The following is a 12,031-nucleotide window of genomic DNA, read 5'->3' as shown; positions in this document are numbered from 1 at the left end:
TGTTTCCTTTTCATATGCCTCCTTATATGCTCGACAGATATTCCAACCAACTTTGCAATTAATATGCTAAGTGCAAAGCCTCACAATGTCACTTTTCATTTACATCTCCAGAGCTGTTTATATCTTTCACTCGTGTGTCAGTCTTTGCACTGGGTAAACACCTCTCTCTGACAGCTGCTACACACCTCATCCTCAGGCCCTCTATCCATGATTCTGTGGCACTTGGCTTACAGTTTACCAGCTGGTGACACAAGCGAGGGGTTGACAGGGAAGACATAGACATGACCACCTTAGAGCACTCATACACATATTTACACACACACAGAGGCAAGGCTCTAGAAGAAAGTCACAGGTGATCACTGTAGGGCGTCCATCACTTCACACACACACACATGTTGTATAAATACACGCAGACAGGCACTGCTTGTGCAGAGGAGAGTCACAGATGACCACCTCAGAGCACCCATCACTTCACACACTGTTACACACACACACACACGCAGTCTTGGCTTTTCCAAGCAGAGGGTTTTTCCTCTTTACAGTGAAACACACCCCGGTGGCCAAATGCCCTTTTGACGTACGCAGTGCCAGCTGGGAAAACATAGCTAACTGCATGTGTCACCACCAGCCTGAGCAGCAGGAAAGGAGCCCTGAGGAGGAGGAGGTCAGAGGGTTTCTTCTCTTTTATGTGAGAGGCTCAGGTGATTACAGGTGTTATACCTGATTGTATCTGTTCGGTGTAATGCAGATTTTCCAAAACACAAAAACAAAATGAAATTACATTTGACATATAATTGCTAATTCATTTCACTTTGTCAGTTTTTTGTCATGGATTGTAGATGCTGGAAGTTTAGGAAAAAAATCCCAGTGATTCCTTGGCCAAGATTCTGTTTTTAATAATGTTCCAAATGTAATCTAAAATCTAAAAATACTAAATTATGGTTTTATTTTACACAAGAGTTTCAGTTTGCCTTTATTTTATTGGGGTTGTTTGAGGCTTTGACACCTACTTCATGCAAGTGATTGTGAGTTATTTTTCTAACCTTAGAGATGTCGTCAGGACTATTTTAGGCATTGAGACAGTGCGGACAAGGGTTATGCAAAAAGTGGGGTCAACCAAGAGGTGAGAGAAAACTTTTAGCTGAAAGGTGGATGTTTAAAACCTGGGAGGAAGTGGGTGGACGGTGAATGTGAAACATTCTTCTCCCTCAGCATCTCCTGTCAAGGTGCCCTTCAACACCCATCTGTAACAGTAAAGTTCAAGAGTGTCACTTGACTGCATGTGTAGAACTGTATTGGTGTGACACCAAACACACTGTCCTTTTTGCCTTTCTCTGGATAAATGAAAGTTAATGGCTGTCTTCAGGAGTGGCATTTTTTTCTCTAAGCAGATGTGGTCCAGAACCTGATCACTGATGTCTAATGTATCTGACCATGCCTCAATCTGATCATTTAGTGAATAAAGTCTCATCGTAACATGTAACATATCTCTTTGGGGGAGAAATTTTCAGTAATGGTCAACACACTGACAGACTCTCTGTCCTTAAAAATAAAAATAAAAATAAAATCCATCATCATCAGTACTAGAGCAAAACAGCACACAGTGTTTCATGGACAGGTACATGCTGTACTTAGAGTTTGTGTTGTTGCATAGCGAGGTTCATCTGTTTTATATTTTGTTAAGATATCTGTTTACAGAGCAGAGAGCTATGTCTAATGTCAAGTTGCATTAATCTGCCCTTTCAAATAACAGGCAGGTCCCTGTGCTTTATACACTTTATTTAGCCCCAGTGAAGTTTAGCAGAACTGCCCTTATCTTACCTCGAAGTGGTTTAAAAGTGTAAATTTGAATTCACTGAATATTGACTGAATTGTTTGATTTGGTAAACAGCAGTAATCTGATTTAAATAGAGGTTTTTAAAGTAGTAAAATTAGTCCGTAGAAATAGATAGGCAAAACTCAGGACCATGGAAGGCAGTTGCTTAAAACTCTATATTTTTTGAGAACAGAATCATTTACAACTCTCAACAAATTTCCTACATTTCAAGTTGCATTTTCTGTACATAAATAATGAAGCACTACATGAAATCCTGGGGTGATTTGTGCCTTCTCATCAGGAATGCCCCACTGTCTTTCTCTCTGCTGCAGAAACTCTTCTAAGCTTTGTGGATGATATCTTGTCCGGGGCCAGGTCTCCATGTGTGATGTTAGGGGACATCCCCAATCTCCTCTCCACCTCAGTCAGTATGATCATTCGCTGCCTGGAGCCTGACACCACATACATGTAAGTTACTCTCTTTTTTTCTCTTCAACATGTAAACAGAACAACCTGATAAATGAAAAAGTTTGTAGATTGCAGTCCAAATTACTTCTAATAGACATGTCTGTACTGTCAGATGTGTTTAAATGTGCCAGAAACTGTGTCCCATTCCCATTCCACACTACATACTAATGCAGTATGTAGTCTGTCTCTGGAAAAGTGACAAAATTAGGAATACTCATAAAATTTTTGAATGTGCTGTTAACTGACACTATTGCCCCACAATGCATTGCACAAAGGAAATGGAGGAGCTATTCACAGCTGGAAGAAATTACAATAATTGTGAGTGTGGTGAGACAACTCAAGCGAGATCATAGAAAACAAACAAAAAATGATCTGTGGAAAAACATTTGGTTTCCTCCTTTTGAAATTTAATTAAAAGTGTCATCTCAAAGTCACAGTTTGAGTGATTTACATTTCACAAATTCATAATTTCCTGTTAGAATAAAACTGTAAAGGAAGTTATTTTCATATAAACTGGCTATGAAACCAGAATACCACAAAATTTTATAGAACATAAAGAGGTACTACATAGTATGGAACTGGGACACAGAAAAAGGATTTTTGCCACAAACAGCATACACTGATAGACATTAGTTGTACCTAGCAACATGCAAAACTGACTGATTTTATGGGCATTTGTTTAGCCTTGTTAAAGTTAGCACAAAGTAAAGGAGTGAGTCATACTGTACTCCAGCTAGCCTAGCTCCATCAAAGGTGCATTCCAGTACCTCCAAAGTGTTAGTTATGTTGTTAACGTGTAGAAATAGAAGCAAAGACTTTGTAGCAAAACAAGTACTTAGCTCCCATATATGGATCTAGTTACTGACCAAAAACAGCCACTGTGAATTAAAAGTAAATTGTAGCTTTGTGTTATTTGTAAATGACAGCTCCTTTGAGCATGTAGTGAAAAATCAAGTACACTTATATATACTTACGTTCACTAACATATTTCTTTGAGGTCATGAAGTCATTTCTTCATATAGGCCTGATGTTAGCACCCTAATTTTTCTTGTTAAGGTCAGGGCTGAAATAAATTTTAGTTCGCACAAAGATATTAGAAAGAGATAAGATTACATTCATGTAGTTCTTCATTCTGTCTGTGTATGTGTGTGCCTGCATACCAAGATGTTGTTCTGAGTGCACGCACACAGATACACACACCCTGGATACTGAGATGCTCTCATACACATGCTGACAGTTATCTCACAAACAGCTTGCCAGGAGTGAAGCCACATACGTATAGCAGAGGAGGAAGCAAGGTGCCATGAAAAAAATGCCAAACAGAAGTATATAAAAATGGGGCCCATAAACAGTTTTGATGTATATGGGCTGAGTGAACAGCTACACATGCCCTTTTAATCCCGGCATCAGTTGGGCTTCTGCTGCCTCCATCCTGTATGGCAGCTCATTCATCTTTCTGAGCCGAGGCCTCGTCTCTCCCCTCAGGGCAGTGCACACCCCTTATATTTTCTATACAGACAGAGCCTGAATTAAGCTTGAGGTTGGTGCCTGGTAGGGGGAATACATATATATATATATATATATATATATATATAGTGAGGGGAGAGTATTGTATGTGCAACACAGAAAACAAGCTCTGCATAACTGCATCAAAAATTCAGTCTTTGAAGATATGTTGGAAAGGTTTAATTGTTTAAAATCTGTTGGTCAGAATCTATCAAGACTCTCTTTTCACTGAGGTATGCACATCTGTAGTCCACTAATCTTTTGCATCTTCTGTAATTTGAATAAAACTAAATGTCTCCCCAAATCTCTAAAATATCCCAGGCTGATGATAAAATGCAAAGCACTTTTTTTTTTTTTCATTTCTCCAGTTTTCTACCCTCTGCTACCATTCGGCCATCTCATTCTTTCGACGCTGCAGGTGGATGCAAGTTGCATTTTGGCCACTAGGTGGAGATATTCATTCAGTGAAATGACAGCTGATAAGTTCTGTAAAGATGTGCTTAGTGTAGATCTGGCACCAGTGAAAGTTCTGTATTGATAATGCAGGCTCTCATCTCCTCCAAGGGGAGTCTTTTAATTGAATTAACAGCAGCAGGAATAGCAGCAGCTGCCAGCTGTCAGATGTTCATTGCAGCCGATATAATGTTGGTTCAGCAGATTTATCAAACTCCATTGCTGGGTTTGGTTTTGTAGAACATTTTTGACTGAAAAAAAAACAATTTATCACTCACAATCAGCAGCATTTTTTAATTTATTTTCTGTGTCTATGTGCGTGCATGCTCATGTGTGTGTGTGGGTCCATTCGTTTATGTGCGTAGGTTCCGGCTGTGGGCAGTAGACAACACAGGTCGTCGTTCCAGTCCAAGTGAGGTCACCATCAAAACTCCATGTCCAACTGTGGATGACGTCAAAGCACAAGGTGAGGGAAGAGACACAGTCAGAAAGGTGAATCATTTTTCAGTCCTGATCGCAGATGGCTCCCAGAAATTCAATTTTCAGTGTGGTATTTGAGGTAACAGTGACACAAAAATGAAAACATTTAACATGGTGCCGCAGTTACGTACATGCTTTGGGTGACAGATATGTTTCCCATTTTTAAGGGGGAAAATATGTCTGAAAATTGGTGAGTTGAACTTTCCTAATGATTTAATAAGCAAATATAATATGACTATAGTTAATTTATGAGACAGAAGTGTGCTCTCTCTGTTGCAGTTATGTTTTAAGACTTCATGAAATAGATATTAAGTCCAGTTCATAGAGCAAGTCATATAGTCCTAGACGGACAGTTTTCCTCTCTGGAGTAGAACTGTTTATGGAGACTACACTGCAATTCCAGAAGGGTACTGACTATAAAATTGTGTTAAAAAGTCAAGAGGATTCAAAGCTGAACTCTTTTGCCAACCTCTGCACCAATGAGCGGTTCACAGCAAAGATATTATTGCGGATCCTGCTGCTGATTTGAATCAGCTATTACAAAATACTCCAGCCAGTGAAGGGTGATACTACTGGGCCTCTGCTGTTAATTTTAATGCCTGGAAATACATAAATGGTCTGAAATGTGATACCTCCACTCTGTGGCTCTGTTTTGAACAGATTTTATTGGCATCATTAACCAGACCAGGCCATGACAGGTGGATAAGTTCCTAACCTGACGACCTATGAAAAAGCATTTCCCATTTGAAGAAAATATCCATCCAGTGTGTGTTTTAGAGGGATATATCAGTGATTTATTAATTCTAAAATGACACTGATACTAAGATATGCATGTAAAAATGACATCTGTTTTATTAATCTAAAATGCAAAGTGGGGCTGCAGTAGAACAAGGACAGAGCATCACATTTCCACTGATGAAAACCCTATATACAATGTTTCTTCACTGAGTGGTCTTCAACCTCCAAAAGTTGATTTTCCAGTAAGAAGAAAAGATAATTAACAGTGTACGCACTTCCTTTCAATGCCAAAGTTAGAAATAAAATGGAGCTGTAGGACTACAGGACTGATTTGCCTATTTGTCTACAGAAATTCTGATCATAGAGTATGTACTGGAGGGAAGCACATCAAATTTTAACAGTGTCTCCAAAACAGCAGCAAAGTAGCACTCTGTCCAAAGAAAGCTGAGTCACCAACATCAGGTCTTCTTCCTCCCTCTTCCCTGGAGGATTGTTTGGTATCAAGTAGCACCAGCCACTTTGGTAAACATTAGTAAGCTGTGTGCTGATTACTGACATCCCTCATTACCTCATACACTATGTTATTTGCATCTGCCAGGATACTGCATGAAGTCGATGCTGCTTAAAGTTGTTGACCGCATTTTTTTTTTTAATCCCTACAGAAATAGCCGATAAGATCTATAACCTGTTCAATGGCTACACCAGTGGGAAGGAGCAGCAGACGGCCTACAACACTCTGATGGACCTGGGTGCTCCCACACTGCACCGTGTGCTATACCATTACAACCAACGCTACGAGAGCTTCGGAGAGTTCACCTGGAGGTGTGAAGATGAGCTAGGACCCAGGTACAGTTACCATGTCTTGAAAATAAAATGGCAGTCTCTCAGAGTTTTCAAAGCAAACAAGAAAAGACATCTCATTTTTAGAAAACCGATACTGACTGTGCCTCCTTTGTTTGATAGTGCTGTAGATGGAAAGGAAAATGACAGAAACAGTGTGACAGTGTCAAACAATTGGAATTCAGTTTGTATATAACCTGATATATAACCTCAAATTCCAAATATCCATTCCTTCAAGCAAATTGCTCATAAACTTGGCCAATTTATCAGAAGGACCCAGGATTATATAAAGCTTTGTAGGTCTGTCCTCAGTCAAACCTTTATATAATCCTAAAAGACTGAGCCTTTTAATAATGTGTAGACTGTGTTCACTGCAATCATTGTCTGAAAATTGCAGAGATATGTGTGCCATTCATGAGTTGCCTCCCACCAGCAAAGTGCAATCTGTCGTACTGAACTTGTGCAATTGACATTGACGTGTTCGAACAATAACAGCACAGCCTGGCTGCAAGATTGAAGAAAAGTGGCAACTAGACAAGAGTCTGGGTTGGATCACAGTTTGGTGCGAACACCATTTTCAAGTGCAATTTCAGCAGATGGTCCTTTCAAAAAGAAATAGTCACCAGCAATTTCAACAGCCCAGACACTGATTTAGCTGTTTGCGGTTCATAAAAATTAAACATATGGCAGATTTGGACTGGACTGAAATTATAGATATGCTCCATTAGTGATTATTTTACCCCCTACTGCCTGTATAAAACTCTTCCCATCCCTTCCCATATCTCTAAAGCTGCCTGTTTAGGTTAAAGGATAAGGCTTCTCATTAACTATATTTTTCTCATTGTCAACAAATCAAATGACCAAAACCAACATTGATTAGACTAACACGTAGTGTTTGTGTAAAGGAATGAAAAAATATATTCATGACCCCTTTTTAAAGGTTTATGTCTTCACTAAAAAGGAATGGGATTTTTGCTTTGTTAGGCCCAGCATTAGAAGAAAATAACTGAAAGTGGAGCACAGCAAAGCAAAGTTCTGTGCTATTCATTTTATATGGGAGCAATTTGCCACTCAAAGCACTGTAGCAAGCAACAAATCATGTGTGACAAAACACCTGCGTATAGTGTTTTCTATGTGAAGTCCTACACATCATGCTGATGCACAGGAAATCTCTAGAAAGGTACTCATTTTATTTTTATTTTTTATTTTACTTCCAAGACGGACACATCTCGGCTACTCTACCCTCACCCTGCATTACATCCCACTGTTGTTAGATAATGTGACACTACTCCATGTGGTCAGTGCTGTCAGCCTTTTCCCATGTGCAGCAGAGTGAAGGAGAGTGGAGTGGCAAGAAAGAGACCCAACAGTGGTTGACAGTTTTGGAACTTTGAGAACTGCTGCACTTAAACTTGCAGCAGATGTTTTTTGTTGGGGGTTTTTTGTTTAGTTTGCCTGCTCGGGGGCAGTGGAAACTAGTTGTGAACACATCATCACCTTTTAAGATGGTTTTCAAAATTCAGTGCTTTCAGAGACATCCACTTTTTATCAAACCTTTTCCACATTGCCATTCATTTGACATTGTGTTAATGAATGTAATATTCACTCTCTTTTTACCTCTGTTTTTGGGCTCTACCAACCCCTTGGGGTAATATCTGTGAAATGCTCCACTGTGTTCAGCAGCTAGTCTCTAGTAACTGTGTTGTGTCTTGCTGCTGAGTATGATCCACATAACACATGAGAGAGGACAGGTGTATCACTGAGCACCCAAAGAAGTGCAGTGACAACTGCAGGGAAGTTCTTTGGATGAGCAGTTGTCATAAAAATGAGCATTATAACTGTGACATTATCAGTGGCATCACAGAATGTTGTGAGTCTCTAAATAGTACCCATTACCCTGAGCAAGTACTGACTGCACGAATTTCCTCTTAAAACCAAAACACTCTAAACAAAACCAAAACAAAGGTAATCCTATCTAGCCAAAGTATTTCCCTCACACATTTTTCAAAGCAAGCTGTGATTTCTTCCAAATCGCCTTTTTTTCCCAGCACAATTACAAACACATCCTACAATGGCTCACACAGCCAAATCTCCATGGCATCAGCTCATTCATAGCCTGGTGGTGTCCAACTCTTGTTTAGATTCTCAGAGGTGGGCAGATGTTCTGCTCCGAGCTTCTAAAGTGCTGTCTTTGATTGTAGGTGGTTGTTTGTGTGAATTAGTTACAGAGGAAATTCATTCAAACGGACTGTGAAGCTGAGTGAGCTTAACCTCCATGACATCAACAGGGCCATTTAGCAACGCACAACCAGGGAGGGCCCCAAATTTCCCCCAAACTATGGATAAGTACCCATAATGTAAAACTGTAGCTTAATGTTTTATAAACAGAGCCATGTGTCTGATATAAAATATACTTATAAACGGCAGTCTGTGGCACATGCTTTCACTCTGGCAGGTGAAACTGATTAGCCGAGGCTCCCTTAATTCTCTCGGTTTCTCGCTCTGTCTGTGGGTTCCCCCACCCTAAATGAAAGGTTGTTTTTAATAGGGACCATGCTGGAAAGAGTTGATGTAATTGAGGGAGTTGCTTCTGAAGTGTTCCATTAAAATACACTTAGATTAACAACCCCCCAATTTACTTAAAGGGAATGGTGATTAATGTTAATAAAGGCACCTCAGAGCTGGAAAAGCAGTGGAGAAGTGCATTCAAGGTGAGGCCTAGCAACTGGGGAAGGAAGTATAAACATGTTTTGTTTAGCTAAGTCATCAAATGAACATTAGACTTTCCTATGTATCTGGTTTGGTGTGAGGAAAGTGCCTCTATACTGAGCCTGCGTTGTATGTAGTCTATTGTTACAAAGCGAGCGAGCGGGCAGGCAGTGAGGTTAATGGCCTTACAGCTCCACTGCTGTGAGTCTGAGCATGCTGACAGCTTTCCTGCAGCGTCAAACAGTTTATTTCTCTGACGTTATTTGATCATTGGGAAAAACAAATGCGGCAGATAAATGATTACACTGACGCCAGGACAAAATACCACTGATATCATTTTTAGAAAAATAATGGTAATGCAGAGTTTCTGACTTTCAAGTATCAAGTATTGTTGTTGGCCTGGTTTTGTAAAGGCACCTAAGCCAATTGTTTGTTGGTATAAAGTATCACAGCATAGTCAGCCTGATAAACAGCAGGCATGTGCCGAGATGCTACTATTTGTTTGAAATCACTGGCGGTCCAAGAGTTTAGTGTTGAGGCCCTGTTGTTTTTGCTGTTGTTAGTCATTGTCTCCTTGTGCTTGTTGTTTCTGCATGTCTTCTTTTTCCTCTTCCCTAAACGTTTCTCTGTATTAGAAACCATAAAACCCACCGCAGCCAAACAACCCAGATATGAATCTTGAACTCACTGCACATCTACTTTATGTGCCATTGATTTGCATTAGAGAGGTATACTGAGGCAACATATTTTACAATTAGACTTATTACTCCAGAGGTGCCAAGCAGTTCACCCATTATGACCTGTTGCATAAGGTTCCCTAAAACATTCTAATCAAAATAAAAAGAAATATGTGTTTCAGTATTTTTGACATTTCGTTTTTGATTAAATCTCCCTCTGAACACCTTAACTCTCAATCTAATCATTCACAAATTTGGCACATTGTTTCACTGGACACCCATGACAACAGGTCAGATGATTTCTTTTTGCTAGTTTTGGCTGATCCACTCCGATCAGGTTTAGGGTGTGGTGCATAAGTCAGAAATCCTCCATGCAGAGTCAAATAATCAGAAAGCCTTACAGGTCATCAGATAGTGGCTCTAAATTGTCATGCAAAATGATTCATTATACTCAGAGATGATTGTCTTATCTGTTTCCAATGAGGATCAGACTATAAAATCTGATTAACAGAAAAATGCTACAAAGCTGACATAGGTGATCATTTCTAACTCAGCATAACAAGTTCCATTGTTACATTGTAAAATGTGTTTGAAGCTACAGCAATCAAAAACTCCTGTAACTGTAGATTACTTCCTAAAATATGAGGTTGAATACTGCTTTGATTGGCTGATTATAACCTACTGTATATATTGTATCTTAAGACCACATCCAGTATTGTACACACCTGTTTCAGAGCAAGACTTAAGAGTCATGAACTGAATATCATTATTATTGTTATCACTGTTATTTTGTCATTACATCCTTCAGACTACTTCAGAGTAACCTCTCCACATGATGACATCACAGGCCTGTGACATCATTACTCTAATTGTGACCAATCAATGGGCTGCCACACCTGATATGTCATTGACAACTCTACCTGCACCTGTGGATGGTTTTAAAGTAAAACCCAACTTTACTGTTATAGTAATTGCACATCATTGCACATTCGTAACATTAAACTGCTTTATGCTTTAACTGCTCTTAAAATGACATCATCAAAAATGACACAGCAGCAATCTCTGTCCCAGGACTACACAGAACAGCTCCTCTGTAAGTCTTGTTGTTTTTTGTTTGTGGTTTGTTCTTAAGTCAACAATTTGTTGGCCACTTGAGAAGGAATATACCTCTCCCACCCAAACAACAGAGTGGTACTGTCAACAATAAACAACAGAACATACACAAATGTACACACACAAATCACATACTGTACATTTACAGACCACAAACACACACACACACACACACGCACAGTTTTGTCTTCTCAGATCAGCTCAACTTGTTATGAAGAGAATTCCCCAGTTTTTCTGTCACAAACAATGAAGACTGAATAAACTAGATTTTCATTAGCTTGTCAAAATACAGATAACAAGAGCCCTGCTCAGGCTCTGACTCAATGTAAACTCATATCGGCCAAGTAAGCAATATCTGGAAACAAATGAATGAACAAATGTCGCTTTATCTTTCTTGTGGCAGCAGATATTCAGATCTGCTGTTTTTAGAAACATATCGAATCTCACTGACGAGACCAGTTGGCACCCACCAGAGGACATTTTTGTTGCCTTTTTCATGCAGCATCGCGTGATGTTTTAACTCAAACCATAAACTCACCGAAAGGCTGTCTCTCCAAGGCTTGACACTTCTTCTCCCGAGGGCCAGACCTTGTCATCGCCAGGCGAGTACCCGTCATTTAAGGCACGCCGCTTGGCTGTTGACTTAGAAATGCTAGATGTTTTGGCTGGGCTGAAAGAAAATCCTCGATCCTGGCCATTGCAGCCCTGACCATGTCCTTGGTTGGACTCTGTGCCCTTTGATGAACTGAAAAATATTTGATTTTTTTTTCAGTTTTCTTTTTGTTTTTACATGACAGTCTCTCTAATCAGAGGAGAGCTTGCAATAATAAGTATTGTTATCGTTGGAATTTCTCTCAGGAAATCATAATCATAATCACAGCAGACTGTTTACTTTGCTCTCTGACTTTTTATAGTCGAGAGAAGGACAAAAATACACACAGTTAAAATAGACGTCCTTTTCAGCTGCTTGTCCAGCAGTGATTTATTGGTTTCTTTGATACTAGTATTACATACTTTGATATAAATTTCCAGTAAAAATGTCCCATTATCAATATCAGTGTACATTGTTATGAGATTACTTAACAATTAAAAGTGCCTCATCTGCCCTCATGAGGAGGGGGCGCTGCTTTGACTTCTTACCTGTCAATTAAAAATAAGATTTTCAATGCAGAACTGAGCTATAAAAAGGACACAGAAGAACAGAGGAATAAGTAAATTCATGCAGTTATAG

At 39.5% G+C, this 12,031-nt stretch overlaps 1 protein-coding gene across 5 annotated transcripts in view; it reads left to right on the top strand.

Annotated features, from left to right (window-relative positions):
* The window catches only part of astn1 (astrotactin 1), a 342,836-nt gene that overhangs the window by 323,473 nt on the left and 7,332 nt on the right, over positions 1-12,031 (top strand). For all 5 annotated transcript variants that reach the window (XM_018695889.2, XM_018695888.2, XM_018695887.2 and 2 more), the window contains 3 exons: positions 2,149-2,284; positions 4,609-4,709; positions 6,124-6,307. In XM_018695889.2, the coding sequence (XP_018551405.1) occupies positions 2,149-2,284; positions 4,609-4,709; positions 6,124-6,307 (421 nt within the window). The remainder of the gene's footprint in view (positions 1-2,148; positions 2,285-4,608; positions 4,710-6,123; positions 6,308-12,031) is intronic.

The sequence above is a fragment of the Lates calcarifer genome, linkage group LG4 (genome assembly GCF_001640805.2).
Source record: "Lates calcarifer isolate ASB-BC8 linkage group LG4, TLL_Latcal_v3, whole genome shotgun sequence".
Classification (NCBI taxonomy): domain Eukaryota; kingdom Metazoa; phylum Chordata; class Actinopteri; family Centropomidae; genus Lates; species Lates calcarifer.
The sequence above is the reverse complement of the archived record's forward strand: the minus strand, read 5'-3'. Positions and strand labels throughout refer to the sequence as shown.